The sequence below is a fragment of the Bos javanicus genome, chromosome 28 (genome assembly GCF_032452875.1).
Source record: "Bos javanicus breed banteng chromosome 28, ARS-OSU_banteng_1.0, whole genome shotgun sequence".
In the NCBI taxonomy this organism is placed as follows: Eukaryota; Metazoa; Chordata; class Mammalia; order Artiodactyla; family Bovidae; genus Bos; species Bos javanicus.
Genome location: NC_083895.1, coordinates 30622834 through 30648637, shown reverse-complemented (window position 1 = coordinate 30648637; position 25804 = coordinate 30622834). Strand labels below are relative to the sequence as shown.

General features: G+C 38.3%; 2 protein-coding genes across 4 annotated transcripts in view; one reads left to right on the top strand and one right to left on the bottom strand.

The window, feature by feature from the left end:
• Positions 1-2725, top strand: part of ECD (ecdysoneless cell cycle regulator) — a 28896-nt gene extending 26171 nt beyond the window's left edge. For both annotated transcript variants that reach the window (XM_061405324.1, XM_061405325.1), the window contains exons 12-14: positions 7-74; positions 1618-1832; positions 2440-2725. In XM_061405324.1, coding sequence (XP_061261308.1) covers positions 7-74; positions 1618-1832; positions 2440-2670 — 514 coding nt within the window. In that variant the 3' untranslated portion in view covers positions 2671-2725. The remainder of the gene's footprint in view (positions 1-6; positions 75-1617; positions 1833-2439) is intronic.
• Positions 2726-2919: 194 nt separating this feature from the next.
• NUDT13 (nudix hydrolase 13) lies at positions 2920-22196 on the bottom strand. 2 transcript variants are annotated; one of them, XM_061405345.1, is made up of 9 exons: positions 22064-22195; positions 16501-16592; positions 13119-13258; positions 10358-10492; positions 9282-9388; positions 7654-7779; positions 7426-7537; positions 6264-6418; positions 2920-5164 (listed from the first exon to the last, which is right to left on the bottom strand). In XM_061405345.1, the coding sequence occupies exons 2-9, from the start codon at positions 16581-16583 to the stop codon at positions 4964-4966; spliced, it is 1059 nt and encodes a 352-aa protein (XP_061261329.1). In that variant the 5' UTR covers positions 16584-16592; positions 22064-22195; the 3' UTR covers positions 2920-4963. The 2 variants fall into 2 exon arrangements, with proteins under 2 accessions (XP_061261329.1, XP_061261330.1); XM_061405346.1 differs by lacking the exon at positions 13119-13258 and having other exon boundaries at positions 22064-22196.
• Between the last annotated feature and the right edge of the window lie 3608 nt (positions 22197-25804).

Here is a 25804-nt window from a genome sequence, read left to right as displayed (position 1 = left end):
TTACAGAGAACCTTCTGAGGCTCCAATCACTTTTGATGCAGATTCTTTTCTTAATTATTTTGATAAGATTTTAGGTGAGTTACAGTGATGTTGATTTTGATTTTGCAACTGTAAGTTGTATAGAGATTGCTAGAACTTTGGAGCATTGGATCTCATTTGTATTTTGTTTTGTGTGTGTGCATGTGATTTTGAGTTGCTTTCAACTATTAATTATTGCCCTACCAACTAATTTTGCAGAAGATGCCTTGCTTAGTGCCCGGCATAGTAGTTGCTGCTCATTAAATCTTTGTTGAGTGAATGAATGCTGTGTGTTTAGATAGGGTTTTACATGGGCTCGAATATTACATTGTTCTTTTTTTTTCTCTTTTAAACATCCTGCACTTATATACTGGGCTTCCCTGGTGGCTCAGACAGTGAAGAATCCGCCTGCAATGCAGGAGACTGGGTTCGATCCCTGGGTTGGGAAGGTGTCCTGGAGGAGGGCATGGCCACCCACTCCAGTATTCTTGCTTGGAGAATCCCCATGGACAGAGGAGCCTGGCCGGCTACAGTCGATGGGGTCGAAAAGAGTCGGACACAACTGAGCGACTAAGCACAACAGCACTTATATACTACTAAAATAAAAAAAAAACAAATAGCCCAATTAAGAAAAAATCAACAAAGGATATAAACAGGCAGTGTCTTGAAGAATAAATATAATCAATAAATATTTGAAAATAGTTAACTCTTTCTAGTAAACAAGTAAGTATACAATAAAAGTAAGAATTATTTTTTTGGCCCATCACATTAGGAAAAATTTTAAAGGTTGGTAATAATCAGTTTCCTCAAGTGTGGGAGAAAGGAGCACTGTCCAGCTGTGGAGGTGGAGGTGTAAGTTGTCTTTTCTCAAGGCAGTTTGGTATCCAGAATGTTCATAACCTTTGACTTTGCTATTTCATTTCCAGGAATTTACCTCATGAAAAAGCTGTGTGTGCTAAGGTGGTGATTGCAACATTGTAGTAGCAAAAACTGGGTTATAGTACAGTTTTACCCCCCACCAAAAAAATCATAGTACATTCATTTCATGAAGTATAATAGAGCCTTAGTGAAGAATGAGGTCCATTTATGTGTTTTGACAGCAAAGGACCTCCAAGATATATAAATAAATAGAAAAACAAACCACAGTTCAATGTATCTATGTAAAAAATATTTTGTATACACATACAGACACAAACAGAATTACATAAATGAAGGTCTGGGTACCCACTGAATTGTTAAAAGATGTTTAACTCTGGAAAGAGAATGAAATGTGAGACAATAACTCTATATAACTTGAATGTTTACATCAGAATGTATTCATGTATTATGTAGTTTTAAAATTTCTTAAGTAAAAATTTTTAATCAATTGAATTCACCTAAAAAAAAAAAAAATCTTTCAGCTCAGCCTGTGTACTTTTCTGCAAATGTCTGCCAGCAGTATCATTTTCTGGAGGGGATTTTTCTGAAGTACTTTGACTATGTATATTCACCTTTTATTTTTCCAAAGAATATTCTAATTCTTTTGATCTCAAAAGAATTTAGTATAGTCATGCCAAAAAAATGTACCAAGTGACTATTTCTGTGTTGGGGTCTGTGTAGGTTCAAAGTCCCATGAGTCAGACTCTGATGATCTGGATGAGGAAGACTCTGAATGTTTAGACAGCGATGATGATGTGGATCTTGAAACACAGGAGGCTGGAGAAGAAGCATCTGTAAAAGGGACTCTGGATGATCTCAAGTCATACATGGCCCAGATGGACCGGGAACTAGCACATACCAGCATTGCCAAAAGTTTCACCACCCAGAAGCAAATGGTATATGTTCAAACTCTTTCCCTTTTGAGTCTAGTACAAAGGACAGCTAAAACTATTTTATCTTAGTTTTTCTTTTGCATTTGTGGTAATTTTTTGTGATTTGAATTTGATCTTTTGATTTGAATAAGGTTAATTTTTTCCTAACTCTGGTTGGATGAAAGATTATTTTCTTAAACATAAGCTTAATTATACTGCTTATTCTGTGTTACATGTGGGTAGGAAAGAAATCTAGCTTCTTTCACTTAGAGAAAATTTCAGATTCTGTTTTATTTATTTATTTTTAACCATTCATTTTTTCCTGTTTATTTCTTTTAAAACTCTTAGGCAAGCTATAAATGTATCTCCTTACCTCTGGTTATCTCCCTTGGGCTATTTCAAAATCGGGAAGGAATCCATTTAATTTGTAGAAACTTTTCCTAGGAAGAAGTATGCTATAATCTTTGGAACCAGATTTTAATGTTTGTTAAATTACATAGTTTATTATTAGACTTCATTTTCTGTCAAGAATGGAATTTCCTTTCTAATATGTAACTCAACTTTACGTTGTTGCTTTTTATTGTAACTACCATCCAACCTAGTCTGACTTTCTTTTCCTTCCATGAACAAGGAACCTCTATCCCAGACTACCAATGACAATCCAGAGGAAGAAGATTCTGGCACAGGAGGATCTGTTATGACGCCAGTGGATGTAGACTTGAACCTGGTTTCCAACATATTAGAGTCCTATAGTTCCCAAGCTGGCCTGGCAGGACCTGCTTCCAACCTTTTACAAAGCATGGGTGTGCAGCTGCCTGACAACGCTGATCACAGACCCACAAGTAAGCCAACGAAGGATTAGCCAGCCAACCTAGCCTCTCTTTTTTCTTCTTGAATAAATATTGAGTCTGACTGTGCTCATTTCTAGTTTTGATTACTCATCTAGTAAAAATGTTTTCTTCAAGTTCATAGGTTAACTTCTCTGTGAGCCCCAAAGGTTGCCCTCTTTGCACAAGTCTTTTGTGATCTCAACTCTGGGGTGCATACAAGGTTTTGAAATCAGCAGAAGAAAGAGAATCAAGCCCTTGAGATAAGACTTACACACTCTATGTTTGGAACATTAAGTTTATCTTTATTCGGGATTAAATACTGGGTAGAGGTAGGAAGGTAGACTGGCAAACATAAGAAATGAATGAGCTGCTTTTTATTCCAGTTACCAGGAACGACCTTGAGTCAGTCTCCCTCTGGTGTCAAATAATTGAATGTTCTACCTGTTTTTGCTATTCTTCTTCAAGGACCCATCAGGTTCTTTTTATTCTTAGCACCTTCATGATTCAGTGCCACAAAAATATTCTCCAGTCAGGTAAGCCCTGTACCAAAGTTTCTTTTATTTATCTGCCATTTTTTAGGACCCCAGCCCACCCTGCCCTCTTTTGCCTCTGCTCTCAGTTATCCTTGGAATTCTAAGAAGCAAAGCACTCTTTCCAGTCACTCCTGGGAAACAAAGTTCAATGTGCAGCTCCTCCTATTAACTACTCTGATTTTTTCTTTTCCAAAACAACACGTTAATCCAAAAGTAAACAGTTACTTCGTGGTAAGTTGAGAAACTCATAACCAGGAATTCTGTACACTCCTCTTTCTATCAGTATTTTCAGATTGGGGGTATGTACACATGTGGTCACAAACACCCCCACATAGAGATAGAAAACATTGGGAGGCGGTACTACTCACGGACCCTGAACTGTTTTCTTCTAGCTGCAAGATATGAAGAAATCTCAGGACCTCTCTTTCTAGAGTGTTTTTTCCCTTCTGTGTGCCGGGTTCAGCCCAGGTCAGGGCAAGCTGCCAATCTCAACAGGACAATCAAGTCCCATCACGTATTATCCCTCAGCATTTCCCGATGACAGCAGTTTGATTTTCCCAAAGCAGTGATGGTGTGCTGGCAGTGGTGAGAGTATTGATCTCAGCCTTTAGAATCAAAAGGAAATTCAGGGCTTCATCCTCTCTAGTTCTAGAGTCTGTTTTACTTAGTCCTGTGGGACTTGGGTGTGTGAATCATCTTAGGGTCTCTGGCACTAGTGTCTTTAATCACTAGTTAGTTGCCTAAAGTACCTGAACATACGACTCTTGCCTCAGCTGTTCTTCTCAAACAGACTTCTAACAGCATTTCTTCCCAACACTGCTTTAGTCATTACACAGACTTCACACTAATAGTTCCCTCCCTCCCACCGTCAATTCTCGCTTTCTACAGTTTCCTCAGTTCATAAGATAGAAAAATACATCTGAACAGAGGCCAGAAATGTATTTCATTTCCTCCAGATCAGTGCTTTTCTCCTGTGATAAGGTACAGAATGGCATATATGAATGACGAGAAATCCTAAATTTAGTTTATCCCGTAAAACGCAAGAAATGGTTCATCTTCACTGGTCATTTTGTTGAAGTTACTTTAAGTTTAGGAAAACAGGCATAGCAAGGGATACTCTTTTCCCTGGCTCGCAAACTGAGCAAGTAACAGCAAAAAATTGACTTACCCACTTGAGCCCCAGTGGCATGCAGTTACCTCAGCAGAACATCACTGTATCTGATTTATTACAGAGCACCTTGAGGAAGACCTTAATTCCTGCTTTCCTGGGATGAAGAACTTAAGGAAATACGACTTTTATTTAACTACTCTATATAAAACAATTACCTCTATGCAAATTCAAAAATGTTGTGCTACTTTTTAAAATTCTGTGAACATAAAAAGTAACTGAGTTGAGATCTGCCATATATTTTTAATACTAAGATAAAATTTGAACTGAAACTATACCAGGCACATTTTGGCAGTTAGTGTAAATCCAGCATTGATAAGCCACATGCCAGAAGATGTTTGCTTCCACAGCACAGGAGAAAATGAGTGAACACGGGCCTGGATCCAAACTATTCAACTTTTGCTTTGACTTTTGTTATCTGGTCGGGTTTGGCATTTTTGATTGCCTGTGGTTAGGAACTCTGTTAACACTGGCAGATGTGTCCTGCTGTAGGCTCACCATCTGTTCTGCCTTACGAGGTTGGCCTGGGATGGGCTTTGTCACCTCCTGTTCATCAGTTGTTCTCTGATGTGCCCCTCTTAGATCGTGAGGAGGGAGTTATCTGATCAGGTGGCCTGATCTGAGCTAAGCAGGCAGGGGAGAACAGGTCGGTTTTTCCACCCACTCCTTTATCAGTTGGTGGGCAATGGCTAACTTGGGGGGCAACCAGAATGGGACAGCCCCACTCTGTTGTTGATTAGATGGGTTGTTTCTCCTCAGGACTGTGGCCACCTCATCACGACTGAACCAGGCAGCTGCTTCTAGTTCTCTCAAGTTCACCTGGAGCTGAAAGGCATAAGGGAAAATAGGATATAAAGTTAGAAGCTACTTAGAGTACAATGGCCAAGGGTGAGAAGATGTTCCAGAACTGAGCAATCTTAGAAGATGGTATCTGGATTTATTCACTGGGAGATGATTCTAGATAATGTCCAGAAGCAAAATAACCATAATTAAGGGAAGAGAGTTAAGTATATTTTTTAGATATTAAAACACACACACGCATGAAAAAAAATCGTGGAAGTTCAAATAGCAAAGTATTAAGAATGGGTTGGGGGTTTCCTAACAGTCTAGTGGTTAGGACTTTGTGCTTTCACTGTCGTGTCCCCGGTTCAATCCTTGGTCAGGAAACTAAGATCCTGCGAGCCATGCAGTGCAGCCAAAAAAAAAAGTGGTTAACACTGAATGTAAGTTATGAATAATACTGTTTCCTTTTGTGCCTAAATGATTATATAACTAAAAAGGAAACATAAAAGTGTTACTCTTCTTTAAAAGGTAAGTGTTAATGATAGTCAAAAGCACAGTATCCTCCTTGCAGGAAGCAAAATAATGCAAACTGCATCCACAGTTTATTACAGAAACTGAGATAGGTTAGATATTATTGTATAGAAACCAAAGGACACAATAGGCAGAATTCAGCAAAGAGGGAACACAACACAATCTGTTAAGACTTATGAAAGAGCAAGATGAGGTTGGATAAGACAACATCTAAGTCCCTTTCAGTCAGAAGTTCCTGTGATTTTATATTATTAGTCCCCAACATCCTGACTGACTTGAACTATAAGACCAATTCTGAAATTAGTCATTAACTTTTATATATTTATTGTGTGCCTACTCAGTGTAAAACATTGTTAATTTCCTGATGACGAAAGGTAAGTTGTCTCATGATTGAGATATATATACAAGGAAGAATGGTGCTCATGTTGACATTCCTAATTTTTATGATGAATTTGCTTATAAGATTGTAAATTCCTTAAAGGCATAAATCCTATTTTACACATCTTTGTATAATCTAGACAGTGCTGGACGAGGCAGGTGCTTAGTGGGTAACTGTGGGCCAACTTGGATGAGGCAAAGGATATGTCGTAAGGAGAGCACCAGAACTTACCTCTGTCTGCCCTGGTTTCACGGTTGCATGACAAGCAATCATGAGTGTGCTGTTAGGAAAGGGCCAATGTTGGGATGCAGAGTAATGCAGTCTGTCCACCTCCAATCCCACCTCTTCTGCAATTTCTCTCCGGACAGTCTCTTCCAGACTTTCACCTATAAGTACTCAGATTAATTCAGGATAGCCCTGTAGCAGGAAGGGTGATGCAGCTGCCCATTTTCAAAAGGAGCATAAAAGTGACTTCAAAATCAAGGAAATACTCTTGGGAAAGGCCTAAATCGCTGAGTCTTTACACTAGGAATCAAATCTGGAGTTGGGTATCGAACTGCCAGTTCTTGAACCTGCTATGTTCGTTACACAAAATAAGAGCCAGAAAGGCTACTGCTGTCCTCAGCTTTTTAATTGCCGATTTTACTGCAATAGACTGAGAAAAAAACAGCCTGTAAATAAATATTAAATTTTAGTTAATAGAATATTAATATGTATGCTGAAATATTTAGGAGGAAGTATATTAATGTCTGCGATCTATGCATCAGAAAATAAGATGGATTAATGGATGGATGGAAGAATGAACAGATTTGTGATAAAATAAGCATAGTAATTATCGAATTTAGGTGGTGAGTATATGGGTGTTGACAGTATAAATCTTCCAATTATGCTTATATTTGAAAATTTGCCTATAAAATATTGGGAAATTATAGTGCCAGAAGGTAGTTTTCTTGATATAACAGAAAATGTGCTTGAGATTCCAAGTACTCTGGCAATAAGAAAATACGTAACTATTGAACATTCCTTGTGGTCCAGTGGTTGAGAATCCATCTGCCAATGCAGGGGACACGGGTTCAGTCCCTGGTTTGAGAAGATTCAACACGCTGCAGGGCAACTAAGTGCCACAACTACTAAGCCCGGGCTCTAGAGCCTGCAAGCTGCAACTACCGAGCCCACCCGCCACAACTGCTGAGCCCGTGTGGCCTAGAGTCCTGTTCTGCAACAAGAGAAGCCACCTCAATGAGAAGCCCGTCCACCACAACCAGAGAAAGCTGGAGTACAGCAACGGAGACCCAGTGCAGCCAAAAAATATATATATACATATATATATATATATATAATTGATAAGCTTTCATTTCCTTCAGTGTTATCTGTATATGCCTAAATTCCTTACCTATATCACAAAAACCTGCCAAGGCAGAATACATTCCCTTGGGAAAGGAACTCTGGCGGACAAGCAGGCATCGAGTTCCATCCGACACCAGAGTGATCACCACAGGTGCCACCTAGGGAAAGGGGACGGAAACTTAGCAGGGCTTTAGGGCCCGTTAATGAAACCACGTAATGGGTAACTAAGGAAAGCCTTTTGGCCGGATTATTGTCCTTTTAAAGCAAGGCTTACCTGTGGATAATAGATGATGTTATTGGAAAGGCACACACGCTTGCTGCCAGACACATTCTTCTTGGTGGGCTGCCCACTTCTGCTGCAGAACTGATGAGCATCATGCCAACGGAGAAGAGCCTGCGCCTAGGAATACAAAGATGGACTTGGTACCGTTTGGAGGGAATGTGGGTCTCATCTGTAATGGTGCTGGGGCTAATATTTAGAGCAACTCAAAGGGACTGCCATTCCCTTTCCAGCTCACCTACTTTAAATGGTTATTAATTATTTGAACTTTAAAATAAAGGAAATTCTCTGAACATATTCCTCTATCATTTTAAGTATGAATTTTTTTAAAAAAAAGCATATTTTAAATGTATTATGAATTATTTTTTTAAAGTATCAGAATAAACACCCGTGTACTTATTACACAGCTTAAAAAGAAAACATTTCCTATATAATTAAATGGCAACCAACTCCAGTATTCTTACCTGGAGAATTACATGATTCTGAGAAGAATGGACAGAAGAGCCAGGCGGGCTACAGTCCATGGGGTCGCAAAGAGTTGGACACGACTGAGTGACTGAACAACAACAGCAACAAAACACCTCAATATGTACTCCCCAAAAAGTCTGGAATTTTTTTGCAAATAAAAAATGTTTAGAGATAGCTCTTTAACTTAAACGGACAATCCAATATTATATAACAACTGAACTGGGAAAAGAATTTGAAGAAGAATAGATACGTGTATATATATATGTCTGAATCACTTTGTTGTACTACTGAAACTGACACAACAGTATTAATCAACTGTGCTGTACTGTGCTATGCTAAGTCACTGCCGATGTGTCTGTCTCTTTGCAACCCTAGGGACCATAGCCTGCCAGGCTCCTCTGTTCATGGGATTCTCCAGGCAATTTGAGTGGGTTGCCATGCCCTCTGCCAGGGGAATCTTCCTGACCCAGGGACCGAGCCTGAGTCTCTCATTCTCCTGCATGAGTAGCTGGGCTCTTTATCACTAGTGCCACCTGGGAAGCCCAATTAAATGGACAGTCAAAAGCCATTTCGGCAAGTGAAATCCAAAGGTGGAGAAAAAGTCATTAGGGCAGTGTAGAGTAACTTCTCACCATATGTATGTCATGCTGTGGGTCATTAAAAATGTTTATAAGGCCTATAGATCATAGTGCCATAGATCTATACACACTTAGGAGAAAACGGTACTGACAAAAACAGGGTAAAAGAAGAAGAAACACAGTGTCCTTTCTCCAAAGTCTATGATCTGCAAAAAAGAAAAAAAAAAAAAATCTTTCCCTTATATGCTGCTGCTGCTGCTGCTGTGTCGCTTCAGTCGTGTCCGACTCTGTGCGACCCCAGAGACAGCATCCCACCAGGCTCCCCCGTCCCTGGGATTCTCCAGGCAAGAACACTGGAGTGGGTTGCCATTTCCTTCTCCAAGGCATGAAAGTGAAAAGTCAAAGTGAAGTCACTCAGTCACGTCCGACCCTCAGTGACCCCATGGACTGCAGCCCACCAGGCTCCTCCGTCCATGGGATTTTCCAGGCAAGAGTACTGGAGTGGGGTGCCATTGCCTTCTCCCCCCATATACACTAATTCACTAAATTTCCTACAGAACCAAGAAATCAATTTACCGTGGACAGCAAGGAGGCATCCTTCACATTCAGCTCAAAGAGAGCCTTTGTCAGCTTAATGAAAGACCCCTGGAGGGCTGTCTCTATTTCAGCTTTCTGTAAGGAAGCTAAAATATTAGAAAAGAGAATGAAATGAAACAAACGTCAGACTTTACCTCGGGTACCCTCTCTAGTATATCTTGTTAGAAGAGTGTTTCCCAAACTCACCTAATGAGTTTGCCACTCGACTAGCCACTCAACTAGGAAGAATAAAAAAATATTCAAGTTCTCAAGCCCCTACCTGGAGATTCTGAATAGCAGATGAGTGAGGCCCAGAAATCTTTTTTTTTTTTTTTAACAAGCACCAGGAGATTCTTATATTCAGGCAGATTTGGGAAACATTAGAGCATAGTGTTTCCCAAGATCCTCTTTGGGGCAATAAGGACATTTGCACTAGCCACACACTATCCCTGGAAAAAAGATGAAAATGGACCTTTGAGCCCCTATCTAAACCTCATTCCAGCATCATTGTATTCACAGCTGATGCCCTAAAATGGAGGGCCACAAGCTCTAGCAAACCAGTTCGCAAATGCAAGTCTGAAGACTCAGAGCTACTCCAGGGTAATGTGTTTATTCACCTATATTGATAAGACAAATAATAATGTCATGAATTTTAAAACATTTCTTTCTTCTTAAGATATATAAAATACATGAAGGTAGAGAGAATAATATCATAAACATCTGTGTACCACCATAGAGTTGAGAAAGAAAGCATTAAAAAAATATCCTTTATGTAATGATGATAGTAGATGGTAGTATTTTTTAATGTTCTTACTTAAATGCTTATGATTGGATGGCTTCACCGACTCAGTGGACATGAGTCTGAGCAAACTCCCGGATACAGTGAAGGACAGGGAAGCCTGGCGTGTTGCAGTCACAGGAGAGTTGCAAAGAGTCAGACACGACTTAGCGACTGAACAACAACTTAAAAACTGAGGTTGTTTTGTATTCTTAACATGTTCTTTGAAATTTTATCATGTGGAGTCCCAAAGCCTAAGAACCACTGGGAAGTGTCCATTAGGAATAATGTTATGTACCATTTATGGAAGAAGAGCTATTTAGACCTAGATCCAGAGCAAACCATGCTTCTTGCTCTTCTGAGCATCCAATTAGCACGGAATCTTCTAGTATTTGTGAGTCTTGTCCAAACTTACTCAGGAGCCTTTCCAACTCTAAGAAATACAAAAGGAGAAAGGGGCGGGGGGGGGGAACACAGGGTTTTAATTAAGCCACAGGAGCCATACTAGACTTATTAGAAACCATCTACTTCAACTTGAAGTAGGCACACCTGGCTCCCAGCCACTGCCTGCATGCTAATTAGCTGTGTAATTATGACCTACTCACTTAACCTCCGTTGGCCTCCATCAGCAATCTGAAGAATTTAAAGGAATTCTTTCTGTGTAATCCTGTATTACTCTATGATTATATCATGAAAGGGGCATATCCCCTAGTTTTAAAGACACATCATAGTTAACTTACTAAAGCACTGAAAAAAAAAAAAGTGTCATACTTAAAATGGTAGACCAAAGCAGTTCTACAATTTCATCTCCAGATTATGCTGCTTTTATGGGCCAGGGTAGACTCCTCATCTGAGATCCTGGTCTGTAAAGACAAGTGCTATATTGGGATAAAATCTGTTCTGTGCATGAAGGATTCATATTTATTTGTTCATAATACAAGATTGCGTTGCTAATCTCCAAATAATGTTTAGTACCTTGTGATAAACATCCTCATATACTTATGTACTGCCAGAAACTAGCAAAGTATTCCAACATATGCAGTGCATAATCTGGCCCTGGCACTGCGTTTAGAAGTTGGCATATCGTGACACAGGGCTTCCCAGGTGGCACAAGTGGTAAAGAACCTGCCTGCAATGTAGGCAATGCGGGTTTGATCCCTGGATCAGGAAGATCCCCTGGAGAAGGAAACGGCAACCTGCGGGGAGCGAGCTCCGCCCCTGGCAAAGGTCTTGAGGAAGGAGGCTTGGCATATGCAAAGGCGGGATCAAGCCTCAGGAGTCTCCCTGGAAATTCTCGAGCATCTACCCCCAAAACCAGAGTCTGCCTACTTTCTGCTTTGTGCTTTCACCTACACCTCTGACTTTACGGGGGGCTGTCCCCCACTACCTCTCTCTGAAAAAGAGTTAGCTTACAGCTCCAGTTAATAATTCCTGGGTGTGACAGTGTTTCAACCTACAAACTCCTTTGGAAGTCCTCTAGCCTGCCTGAATAGGTTTTTCCGGCCACACGTGATTGCTCAGAGCCTCCCAGCTGTGAGAGGCATGAGATGTTCTAAACTGTCTAAATACAGATTCCTTTGAGCAGTTAAAAGATTGATTAGAAATTGTATTGGTGAAGGATTTTCACTTTTTGGGCTAATGTTTGCTGCTAAGTTTCCATATCCCTTACCTGCTGTGTCCCTGGCAGTGTATTGATTAATATAATTGGTGTAAATAGTAGCTTTAATGTTTGTAACCTGGGACCCTTGAGTTAATTCTTTTTCTTGTTATAGCCCACCACACCTTTGCTCTGTAGGAATGCAACTTCATCTAATGCTTTTGGAGGGTGGCGCTTGACTTATCACCTTTAGAGAAAAATAAGTTTTCTGAAGAAAGGGTCTTAAAATGTTAACAGGCCTCCGGGCCAGAAGATGATGCAAATCACCTAAGCTTTTGCACATGATAAGTTTGCAGGAAGAAAGCCTGGCTTGCTGCATGACTCTACCCCTTCCCCCATTATCCTCTACGCATAACTTAAGGTATAAAAACTACTTTGGAAAATAAAGCGCGGGCCTTGTTCACCGAAACTTGGTCTCACCATGTCGTTCTTTCTCTTACCTTCTGGCTGAATTATTCAGCCTCTTTTCTCCACAGAATTTCCTCACTGAGCTATCCTTATTTCAGCCTCTTTTCTTCACTGAATTTTCCTACTGAGCTATCCTCATTCTATTACTCTTTATATCTTTGATAAATATTTAAATAAATAGGTCGCCGACCCCGTCCCCGCTTCGAATACCCTGGATCAGCCGGGGCTGGTCCCCAGCAGCAACCCACTCCAGTATTCTTGCCTGGAAAATCCTGTGGACAGAGGAGCCGGGTAAGCTACAATCCATGGGGTTGCAAAAGAGTTGGCCAAAACTCAGCGACGAAACGACGACATGTAGTGACATCATGTAAAACTGAAAGGTAGCATCTTGAATGCCAATTGCTAAAGGCTTAGATATCTCTAGTTATATACCTTAAAAGCACATTATATGATATGTACTTATTAATATATCAATAATTGTATAATATATAATTATATGTAAATTATATATTTATATAAAACTTATTATATCTCAAAGCAAGTTAATTCATGTTTAGCTCTGACCCTTCTAAGGAGAAATTAAGTCATGATGCACATCTTAAACAGTTTGTGCGCACATGCTAAGTCTCTTCAGTCATGTCTGACTCTTCGTGACCCTATGGACTGTAGCCTGCGAGGCTCCTCTGGCCATGGGATTCTCCGGGCAAGAATACCAGAGTGGGTTGCCATGCCCTCCTCCAGGGGATCTTTCTGACCCAGGGACCGAACCTGTATATCCTACATTGGTAGGCGGGTTCTTGACCACTGAGCAACCTGGAGGCCCATACCATCACCAGAAAATATCCAACTGGGCAATTCCGTTTATATACTAAATGATTAATTGGCCAAAGCATTTGGAAAAAACTTGAACTCCAAAGTTGGAAGATTCTTCTCAGCGATTTAACATGGACTGAATTCTGTTCAGTGGCCACAGGCTGGTCTACTTTGGGCTTACCTAATAGGCTATGCTGGGGGGCCAGGTATTGATGTTCTGATTTCTGAAGCAAAGGAGCCAAGTTATGAAAGAGGTAAAATGCTCCTGTCTGCTGGGCTTTTTTACATGCATCATCATCTTCTTTCAGTTCACATAAATACCTGTGTTTTGGAAATAATCAAACCATTACAAAACCATACTTAGTTTCCTGTACAACGTTAATCTTTGAGAATTATGTCCCTGCATTGCTCTCCCACCACAGTTATTTCTTTTTATTTATTTATATCCTACATTGCTTTAAAAAAGGATATGACTCTGGGAGATCATTCCCTCCTTTGTCCTACTGTATACCTTGCCCATACTTCTGTGACTGCACTTACATGGTTCTATTTATTAATCTGTCTCCTCTAAGATTGAAATTTTCTTAAGGGCAGGCAGGGTCTGTTTTAGTTATGGATCTTGAGTAATTAGCATATTGAATGGCTCAATTCAATAAATATTTGACTTGAACTTCAACAGTAATAAATATTTACTGAATTGAACCTCAAGGTACTCTGCCAATATGCTGTGAGGCAAGAATTTACATGCCATGGACGGAAAGGAAAGTAAGTACAGTGATAAAACATCAAGCTCGTGATGGGAGCAGACTTTATTATTGCAGACAAGGAGCAAACATATACCTTCAGAAACCCCTTTTCAACCTAGGGATGATAAAATAAAATTTTTATCTTAAATGCAGTCTTATTTCAAGCATCTATTCTCCCAAGTGGATGCCATTAGCTCCTTATCTCTACTAAAGGGACCACTGATGAAAGTGAAGCCATATTTGACATTTATTTAATAAGTAATATTTTCAGTAGCCAGAATTAAACTGTAGAAAAAAGAGCATCCTATAATTAGTTTCTCAAAAAAAAGAAAAGGAATGGAGCAAGTGCTATACCTTCATTAAAGATGGCCTGAGTCTATCCTTTCAAGAGCCTCAGGAATCAGGCAAAGTCTGTGTGGTTTGGGGAGGGCTGAATGTGGACTCCCCTTCTGGGGCCTTAGGGATAATGATTTTTGTTTTGTTTTTGTTTGTTTGGCTGTGCCATATGGCTTGCAGGATGTCAGTTCCCCGGCCAGGGATTGACCCTGGGCCACAGCAGCATAAGCCCATGAGCCTAACCACTCAGCCAGCAGGGAACTCCCAGCATAATGATTTTGACTGTTGAAATCCCTAAAACAGACTCTCAGGTATACAGTACATTTTGTCGCTTAAAGTGGGAAATACAGTTTACAGATATTTTCTGTGGAATCTGGGAGCTTTTGTAACATCAGTAGCATTAGCTCCACGTGAAACTACAAAGCAAAATGATAAACAGGCCCCAGTGGTATCTTTAGAAACCTATTTTTGACTGTATGATAAAAGCGATTGCAATGAGCTCTTTGTAAACAGAAGACAAAAGGAAACTGAGATTTTAATACTCAAGATATTTTTATAGTTATTGTGAGTGACTGTAATCTCCTGGGACAAAGACTCAGTGTATGTCAAAGGAGAGACAGGTGCACTCAGACATTACCAAATATTAATATAAACAACAGAACATACACTGGTGCCTTTGTAAAAAAGCAGTAAGAGTTGTACAACCCATGCTTTGCCCTAATGACCATAAAAAGCAAAACATCTACAAAAATAACCAGGTTAAGGTCTTAAACCCAGGGTCTCCTTGCACCTGGGACTGAGATCCAAAAACTTATATTCTTCTTGATTGGAACACGTTTTTTAGAAATGCATTTTCTTGTTGTACACCTGAAACATTGTAAAGTAACTGTATTTCAATAAAAAATAAGCTATAAGGATATATTGTACAGCACAGGGAATATAGCCAACATTTTATAATAACTTTAAATGGAATTTAACCTATAAACATTTTGAATTATTGTGTTATACACCTGAAGCATATAATAAATCAACTATGCCTCAATAATCAGTCACTTAAAAATGCATTTTCTCCTTTTAAGTATAATAGTATGGAAACCACAACACACTAAGATTAACAAACTTCAACTGTTGTTTTCTTGTTATAAAAGTTGACAAATAGTCATCCTACTGAAATTAGAATATGCAGTTACCAATTTTTTTAAAAAAGGGAAATCACTGAGAATCTCACCACTCAGAGATGATCACTGTTTATCCCTTGGAATTCTCCAAACTATGTATTAATATTATCCATTTATACATATACAATAAATTGTACAATAAATACTTTTAGACTCCATCTACTAATTTGTAGGCTTTTTTTCTTAAACATTAACATTTTCACACCATATTCTTCACTGACAAAATTTTATTTTTATTATTATTATTCATTTTCAATATATTTAATCACCTTAACACTCGTGTTTTTAGACTATTCAGTAATTCTTTTTTTTTTTTTCTTTTGGTGCCGAAACCCGGGATTGAATATTCAGTAATTCTATTATTATTCTCAGGGTCTCAGCCTGAGAACTGCAAATAACTCAAATGTCAATATCTAAAACAAGTATTGCAATTTTGTTTTCTCACTCTTGCTCGTATGAGATTGTACATGGTTGTGTGCTTTTATTTTTTATTTATTTATTTATTTATTTTGGTTGTGTGCTTTTAAATTCTGGACTGGGCGCTCATGTATGGGAGAGCTTTCAACATGAAAAGCTCTGGTTGTGAGTGTGTCCCTCCAGAGGGGTTTTACATTTGCTTTTGCAGGTCCACAAATGCTACTTAAATTCTTTTCATAGGTTGGGGATTTGGAACCACACCACACAGACGGTGCAAATTTATACCCCAAAATTGTATGACAGCAGGCTAGTGATTTCAAATTCACAGATTTTACATTTGCTCAGACTGATGACAAAGAAGTCCTTTTTCATCCTCCTGTACTGGTGTAGATACTTTTTTCCAGACTGCCTCTCACTGAGGTTTGTTCCTGGGGGAAGGAGTTTGGGAAGTGTAGTATGCAGGGAATGGAGTTACCTACCTTATTTTCAGCAACATTAATGAACTATTATTCAGTAAAGTTTTAATTCCATCATAACGGCTGTATCATAATTTAATTTCTCCCTTACTGTTCATTCATCCATTCAACAATATTTCAGTGCCTACTATGTGCTAGATACTAGGGTTCTATGCATGAGAGGTACCATAGTGGAAAAGACTATATTATTACCTTAAAAAAAGAACTTATATTTAAGTATGTCAGACACTTTAGATATTATTGGAAATTTAGAAATTCTCTAATTATATATAATTTGCATTGAACATCTTTACATGTAGATCTTAATCATACATCCTTAAGCCCCAATATAGAATTTTGAGATATGTATATTTTATAATTTTAATGGACCAAAGATAGAAAAATCAGAGCTCAGTTTGGTCAAAACTCACCGTGTCTTAGTGACATAGGTTGACAGCAGCCTATAGCACCAAAAAATTTTTCTCCTGCAAGCAGTTCCACAATACAGGGACATTGTCAGGTCCTTAGGAGAAAAAGGAATTAAAAGAAAAAAAAAGAGCATGCAATTTGAAGTAATGAATCCCCAAGAGGGTTATACTTTAAGCCAAAAAAGGATCACTTTAATATTAAGAAAAGATACACTGAATAGAAGTCATGATCTGGCTTCTAAATTATATCTCTACTGCTAACTAGCTGTGGGATGTCAACTTTTCAGTGTGTGTGCTCAGTTGCTCAGTCATGTCTGACTCTTTGAGAGCCCATGGACTGTAGCCCGCCAAGCTCCTCTCTCCATGGAAGTTCCCAGGCAAGAATACTGAAATGGGTTGCCATTTCCTACTCCAGGGGATCTTCCTGACCCAGGAATCGAACCCAAGTCTCCCGTGTCTCCCACATTGGCAGGTAGATTCTTTACCACTGTGCCACCTGGAAAATCCCAACTTCTCAGTACCTCTTTCCTATCTACAAAATTAAAACCTGTTCTGCCTAGCTAACAGGTTGTGAGAAACAGATAACTGTCCACTAAAAATCCTGGGGTCCTCCTTCCATAATGTGGAATTCTTGCTGGGTGGTAGTTGCCAAGCCAACGCCCACATTTCTCTCCTCCTATTTGATGGTATTAAAATTAGGTCTAAACAGTATAATGTTACTGAAAGTGATGTGTATCTCTTCTAGGCTGGCACACTTAAGTATGGGTTTGCCTTCTCCATCTTTTCCCCATCTGCTTGGATGACTTCAAAATGGCAGAGCCATTAAATGGAGGAGCCTGGATCCCTGAATCACTGCTGCTGCTAAGTCGCTTCAGTCGTGTCCGACTCTGTGCGACCCCAAAGACGGCAGCCCACCAGGTTCCCCCATCCCTGGGATTCTCCAGGCAAGAACACTGGAGTGGGTTGACATTTCCCTCTCCAATGCATGAAAGTGAAAAGTGAAAGTGAAGTCACTAAGCCGCTTCATTTGTGTCCAACTCTTAGCGACCCCATGGACTGCAGCCTACCAGGCTCCTCTGCCCATGGGGTTTTCCAGGCAAGATTACTGAAATGGGGTGCCATTGCCTTCTCCACCCTGAATCACTACGTGGAGAAAAGCCATCCACCAAGCAAAGACTCCCCAGAGTAAGACGTAAGCTTCTACTATATTAAGGCACTGAAATTCTGCAGTTGGTTACAGCAGGTAGCATTACACTAATAGACCAAGTAAGCCTAGGATTGTCTCCAGACTAATGTAGCCAAATTTCTCAGAATATGTGAAAAATGAAGTCCCTTTGAAAATGAAGAAGAATCCTGTAGATAAGAAAAATATAAAATCACAAGCATTAGGAAAATATTTCAAAAGGCAGCTATGCAAACCCACATGGATCTAAGATATTTCCTATTTTTTAGTCTTTTTGTGAGAGGAAAAATAACTCTATATCTTAAGGATCTATTCTCCAGAAAGGGACGTCTTTTAAACTGTATATCAGTAAGCCTTTTATTCTCCATGAAAACTACAGTTCACATTAGCAATAAAAAAGTCAAAGAAGAAATAAGAAAATCAGTATAGTTAAATAACCAAACACCCTTTTATTTATTTATTTATTTTTAAAATTTATCTGAACACCCTTTTAACTGTGCCCAAGGGAAGCAAGTTTTGACACTAAACCACCAAGGAATGTCTAAAATTTAGGCCTACTTCTCAGTTGCATAATTATGAATCACTGATGACTAATCCTTGGACAGCTTTGCCTATAATCTATAATGTAAGGGTAAACTATATTTAGTAAGCAACATTCAACAAAATATTTATTGAGTACTGACTTTATGCAAGCTTTCTGAGGGGACACAATAATGTACAGGATGAAAATCCTGCCCTCAAGGCACTCTTGCAGGAGAGAGAAAGCAAATATATAGCTTTCACAGAAGGCAGATTGTGATATGTGGGCTACAAAGTATTCCAGGAGAATATTAAAAGTATAGTCTCTATTTTAATAACCGAAAGACTGGTGTGATATCCTGGAGGAAATGAATTTAAAGTTAATATTCCTATCTCAAGTCCAACTCTGAGAATGTTATTGATATGATATTTTTAGAGGGAAATTTTGAAATATCTATTAAATGGTAACAGTAAGCACCCTTACCCTGCAATTCCACTTTTAAGAATTTATCCTAGGAAGAAAAGGATACATACAAGACGTTAATTGAAAATTGTGATAAAATGGAATAACAGAGCTGTAAAAACAAACAGATAAGAAGATAACAGTACAACAAAACATATGTAGTAACAGAGAAAGATATTCAGAATATATTATTAAGAAAAGCAAAGAGTAGTTGGTTGGTTTAGCATTATCTAATTAATTTGTAAAGAAAAGGATATATACATATACAGGCCAGTAGAATTAATTAGATATGTATTTTTTTATTTTAAAAATGACTAGAAATCCACATGCCAAGCTATTAATGGTGACTAATTTGAGAGAGTGATATGGAGATAGGGATTAAAAAGGGTACTCATAATTTTTACTTTTTACATTTCTGCACTTACAAGAGTCTTTTAACCATGTGTTCATATTTCTTGTACATTCCCAGGATTAACTTCACTGTGAAGCTTTCTACAGGCCACTGTTCCCAGTAGCACTCCATCACATTCCCTGAGAGTCATGGGGAATTTCTTCGGTGAGTTCTTTGAATTCCTCTGGTGATACTGTAAGAGCTGTTTGTAGTTATGACTACCGGCTTATCTGTGTGGCCCACTGTGCTTTGCTGCCTGATGTTTTGCCTAAATGTAATGCTTACTAAATTCACCTTAGCCAACTGTGGATTTACATGGCCTGCTGACTCATAAGTTAATGATCTCAGAGCTGGTAAAAGACATAGTAAAGTTCCTCATGTAGTTTTTAAAAAGAATTGATAATCAAGAGGAAGACATAATTTAACTGAGAATTGTACCTTCATTGGTATAGTCGTAAATCTAGTAAAGATTAAGTCTAATACCTTTTCTAAACGGCTCCTTTTTATACATATAAAAAGCAGTGTAGACTATTTAAACAGAGAAAATTATTTCCTTTAAATTCAACTTTAATTGTATTTTCCTCTTTCAAATATATAATTTAAATTAGCAAATTAATACAATTGTATTATAGGACATACAGAAAACAGAATTGTGAGAGCACCCATATTATCACCACATTAATATAATTTATATACTAGTCTTTTGCACATATGACCTTTACATATTTGTAATCAGTAAACATTTTTTCAATTTGCTTTCATGAAACATGTCATAAGCAGGTTTCCATCTTTTTCTGTAAGTTTTATCTATTTATTTTTGGCTGCGTAGTATTACACCAAGCAGACTTCCATCCTTACTTGCTATATATTCCCCTAATTTTAGACATTAGGTGGCTCTGATTTTAAATTACCAGAAATAAAAGACTACTAAATACCTCTGTGCTGATATTTTCTGATTACTTCTTTAAGGTAAGGTCTCCAACATAGAACTACTGGGCCAAACTTTGTTTTAAAATCATATGGTTCTACATTGCTACACTTACAAAGTTTGATAGCATCTGGTTAAAAAAAAAAAAAAAAGAACTTTTATATTATATTTCATTGATCACTATTGAGATTCAAAGTGTTTTCAGATTTAATAATACTAGCTCCCCTTTTGTAAAGTGTCAGTTTGATTTCCTGTGCTTAGTTATTTATTGTGCCTTTACTCTAATTTTGCCCATTCTAATTTTTAAAATATTATAGGATATTTACAGCATTTTCCATAATATGACCACTGAAATGCATTGTAGGAACCACTGGTGTACTGCTTTTCTCTGGGAAATTGTCATTCAAACTGAAGCTCAGCACACACACACAAAGACTCTTAACAGTCAAGAAGCTATGTGAAATTACTTTTTGGATAAAAATAAAATTTCTGATGGCCCTATATTATTTATAAATCTAATGCAGGAAAAATTTTCCTACTGCTTTTCTGAAATGGTTTATGGTTTCCACTTTTGGGGTCTTTGGTGTGATGTATTATTCAAAATGTATTGACCCAAGGGCTCACATTTGGTAAACATACTGGTCTACAGCTAGAAAACATGCTGCATATGAAATACATCCAGTTGCTCAATTGCCCCATTAGGAACAGGATAGTTGTTTTTGTTTGAATTGGCAACTATTATTATACTTTATGCCAAATCACGCACTGGAGATAAAAATGCACTATTCACAAAATTAGTCTTAGAAGAAAATATTAGCACCTTTATTTTACTTTAGATGACAAGCTCAGGCCTGCCTTCTGTTTTGTTTACAGTGCAAATGCATGTCTCCTCCAAAGCAAGAAAGGGACAGGGCAGTAAGACTTGGACTGGAGAGACTCAAACTTTTTTCCTGGCTCTCCCACTGACTGAATTTGTGACCTGGAGTTGTCACCTAACTTGTTGGGGAGCTTGGTTTCTGTCTCATTTTTCACAGGGGAAGGAAAGGGAGAAAAGAGATCTAAAGTGTATTATTACTATGTCAGATTTTGACATAACCTAATTCTCAGCTCTAATAGACTATAAAATCCTTAAGGGCTGGGACTGCATCTCCCTATCTACAGCATCTAGTATAGTCCCTATCACAGAAAAAACACAATATACTGAATGAAAAAGTGAATTTATTCCATTTTATAAGAGAGGAAGGTAAAACTTTGAGAGGTTAACCAATCTGAGATACAGTCTAGAAAGCAATAGATGAAAATTCAGAGCTATCTGGCTCCAAAGGTCATGTTTTGATGAGAAATACATGAGGAAGCACCTTCCAACATTCATGGACTATTTAAGTTTTTAAGAAGTATAATTTTTAAAAAGTACTTTTAAAAGTAACTTTTTAAAAAGACTGATACAGATAAAAGTTAATATTATTTTGACTAAAAACTATTAAATAATGATGAGGCAAGGCCCTTAAGCGGAACAATTTCTCTGAACCTCCTATAATAAAGGATTCATATATGCTTCTCATCCTGTTCATCTTAACAGATGAAAGATTCATTTAGAAAGCACTATAGCATGACAAAAAAGTCCACCTCTAATCTCTGTGATTACTTCTACTAAGAAGAGGCCAGGTTCAGTAGTGTTTGAGAGAGTCTTTTTCAGGGAATCTGACTTTTGATGATTGTGGACCTCAGTGGGATGGGAAACATGGAGAATGGAGGAGCCACTGGGAAACACATTTCAAGCTCTCAGTGACCAGCTATGTGGTTGGCTTTCTAAAAAATAAATGTTCCTCCCTTAATTCAAAATAATTCAGACAATGCAGAGAAATTAACAAATTCCATTTTTAAACGACTCTCCAAAAAAGTATCAGAAAATTATTAGCTGGAGTTAATCTGATAGCTCCAATAATTTATGATGCATAACTGTGGTTTCTGCAAGAAGGAAGAGAATCTGACAGAGAGCTTTTTTCACATTCTGGTTCTGTCTCTTCATAAAATCTTTCTTCCACTTAGAATCTGAATATGTTTCTCGTCCACTGTACTTACTCTGAATTCTCTTAGGGGTGCCTTCCTAGGCCTCAAGAATCCGAACAACCAGGGAACTCCAAGTCTTCCAGGGAAGTTGGACTCTTTCCTCAAAGAGTGATTGCTGCCTTTGACACACTTCCCAGAATGCTCCTTGAGATGCACTCTGGGAAATGTAGTTCAATCCTCATGCCTGCTTGCTAAGCTCTTCAAAATTAACCATGATTGTCAAAAGCATGCTTCTGCCACACTTCCCAGAATCCTCTTAGGATGCATTCTGGGAATTGTAGTTCAATCCCCAGGCATGCTGCTATGCCCTCAAACTACATAGTCAACCATGGTGGTCAAAAGCATGATCTTCTATGATCTAAATTCATTACCAGGAGGACTACTCTGGTAATTCTAGCATTAGATCCGTGAAAGTGGAAGTGTTAGTTGCTCAGTCCAACTCTTTGTGACCCCATGGACTGTAGCCAGGCTCCTCTGTCCATGGAATTCTCCAGGCAAGAATACTGGAGTGGGTAGCCATTCCCTTCTCCAAGAGATCTTCCCAACCCATTGTAGGAAGATTCTTTACTGTCTGAACCACCAGGGAAGCCCATTAGATCCATTTTTCAATAAAAAATATAGTCTTTACACCCATCCTTCTACATAGAACAGGGCTTTCCTGGTGACTCAGATGGTAAATGAAAATTTCTGCCTCTGTGTAACTTACATTCTAGAGGAAGAAACAAATAAGTAAATACATAGTGTATCAAGTAGGTATAAATGTCAGGGAGAAAAATAAAGCAAGAGAAGAAGACACAGGATTTTGCTGTTTTATATATCTGCCTCATTGCTAAGGTGTCATTTGAGCAAAGACCCTGAAGGAGCTGAGGAAGGAAGCCAAGTGAGTATTTATGGGAAGAGAGTTGTAGACAGAAAAAAAATTATCAGATGCCAAGACCCTAGTGGGGAAGTGTGCCTGGCAGCTTTGAGGAAAGTCTAGGACAAAGCGTGGTGGGCAGAGATGAGATTAAAGAGTAGCCAAGCACCAGATCACGTAGCACTTTATAAGTCTTACAGTTCTTACAGAACTATTGTAATGCCTTTGGCTTTTACTCTGAGAGGATGGGATGTTACAGAAGAGTTTGAACAGGAGAGTGAGATGATTTGACTTACATTAAAAAAAAATCACTCTATGTGTGATTAGACTGTAGGGGATAATAAAAGTTATTAAATCTTGAATGTCATTGTTAATATGTACCAGGTTACCTGGGAAAGAAGAGTAGTAGTTCCAGTTAATTGACCAATTATTTCTTTTGGCCCTTACTATTAGCACATAAACCTAAGCTTCTTATCAGATTGATTCATTAGCCTTAAGGAAGGCACAGAAAATTTGAGGGAAACAAGATATAAAGTCAGTGAATTCCAAAGGAATGAGGAAGCAAGCTTAGAGAAAGTTAAGTCTCTGGTGATTTTTTAAAATCAAAAACTATATTTTTTAGCAATTAAGTGTTAAGTGCTATAATAAAAAAATAGTGCCATGGTCTAAGTGTTTCCATTCCCCAAACCCCTGATGAAATCCTGATGCCCAATGTTAAACTTTTCTGTGAGGTCTTTGGGCGGTGATTAGGTCATGTGGATTGAGCCATTATGCTCAAAGACATGGATGCTCTCAGGCTTGAGAAAGCTTCCTTGCCCCTTTCACCACAAGGCACAGCAAGTAATCTGCAATTCGAAAAAGGTCTTACAGGAACCTGACCATGCTAGCACCCTGATCTTAAAAACCACAGCTCTAGCTCCAGAACTGAGAGAAATAAGTTTCTGTTTTTTTGCTAGCCTCCCAGTCTGTGGTATTCTGTTATAGCAGCCAAAACAGACTAAGACAAATAGCTAACATTAATTGTTTCCTGTATTCAAGGCACTATGCAAAGTGTTTTACATATTTATCATTAATTCTTGCATCCTAAATGATATACATTATTATTTACACTTTATAGATGAGAAAACAGAGGCTTAGAAAAGTTAAATACCTTGTCCATATTTATACAGATAGTCAGTAGAAGGGCTGGATTTTAACTCAAGCCTATCTGACTCTAGACAGACAGTGTGCCTTTGACTATCATAATGTACGATAGACCTGGGTTATGTCTGACTAGGTATGGGGAAGGAAACTCAATAAAAATATTGGAAAACATTGGAATGCTGGAAATAATCTCATATTCATAGATTGGAAGACTTAATTTTGTTGAAATGGCAATATTCCTCTAATTGATCTACAGATACAGTGCATCCATATCAAATCACAGGTAGCTTGTTTCTATAAGCAACAAAATAAAAAGTAGGACTTCACCAAAATTTAAAAACCTTTGTGCTGCAAATGGTACCACCAAGAACTTGACAAGAACACCCACAGAATAGAGAAAAACTGTATTGGCAGTCATACATTTAATAAGGGACTTGTATCCAAAAAATGTAAAGAACACTTACAACTCCATAATAAAAAGATGACTAACTGAATTTTAAAATGATCAAAGGATGTGGATAGATATTACTCCAAAGAAGATACAAAAATGACTAATACAGACAAGAAAAGATGCTGAACATCATTAGCCATCTGGGATGTGCAAATCAAAATCACAATAAGATAACACTTCATACCCAAGAGGGAGGCCACATCAAAAGGGCAGATAATGACAAGGAGTGGTGAGGATGTGGAGAAAATGGAATCCTCACAAACTGCTTACAAGATCACAAGTGGTATAGCTGCTTTGGCAAACGGTTTTACTGTTCCTCCAAAAGTTAAACACAGAGTTACCAAATGACCCAGCAGTTCCACTCCTGGGTATATACTCAAAACAATTGAAAACATATGTCCACACAAAAACTTGTACACCAAATTTAATAGCCATATCATTCAAAATAGCTCCAAAGTAGAAACAATCCAAATGTCCATCAACTATGAAGGGAAAAACAAAATGCAGTATGTCCATAAACATTATTTCATTTGGCAGCATAAAGAAATGAAGTACCGATACATACTAAAACACGGGTGAAGCATTAAGCATGCTAAGTGACTCTATTCACAAAAAACCACATATTGCATTTATATAAAATGTTTAGAATAGGCAAATTGATAGAGATAGAAAGTAGGTTAGAGGTTTCCTGTGGGATCCGGAGAAGGCAATGGCGACCCACTCCAGTACTCTTGCCTAGAAAATCCCATGGGCGGAGGAGCCTGGTGGGCTGCCGTCTGTGGGGTCGCCCAGAAGTGGACACGACTGAAGCGACTTAGCAGCAGCAACGGCAGCAGCATGGATAGGGATCAGGGACGTGTTGGAGGAGAATGGGGAGTGACTACTGGTTGAAACAATTTTGTTGTTGTTTTGGAGTGATAAAATGTTGTAAAATTGATTGTAGTGATGGTTGCACAATTCTGTGAACCTACTAAAGATCACTGAATTGCATACTTTAAATGGGTAAGTTATATGTCATTTGAGTTATAGCTCAATAAAACTGTTAAAATATTCATCCAAATCGTTAATTATGTTTAACAATTACAGTACATGTTTAGTAGATACAACAAATGTGATGTAAGTAGCTAGAATCCTCATAGTTTTTTTAGGTCATCAGGTAAAAATTGTCTCTCCTAGGGTGTGCTTAAGTTCAAAGCGATGGCTTCGTTTGATCATGTAATAATTTAATACCATATACTCTTTTAAGGGCACAAATTGAGCCTCAAGTCATTGAATCCTACTCTAGCTTTTGCTGGAAAGTAAC

Excerpts from the sequence above, each read along its gene's own strand:
- NUDT13 (XM_061405345.1), bottom strand. The coding sequence starts at position 16,583 with ATGTCCCTGTATTGTGGAACTGCTTGCAGGAGAAAAATTTTTTGGTGC. Across the intron at positions 7,780-9,281 it reads ATGCCTCCTTGCTGTCCACG|GCGCAGGCTCTTCTCCGTTG; the intron begins GTAAATTGATTT and ends TTGTATTCCTAG. Across the intron at positions 5,165-6,263 it reads TGAAACCAGGGCAGACAGAG|CTCCAGGTGAACTTGAGAGA; the intron begins GTAAGTTCTGGT and ends TATGCCTTTCAG.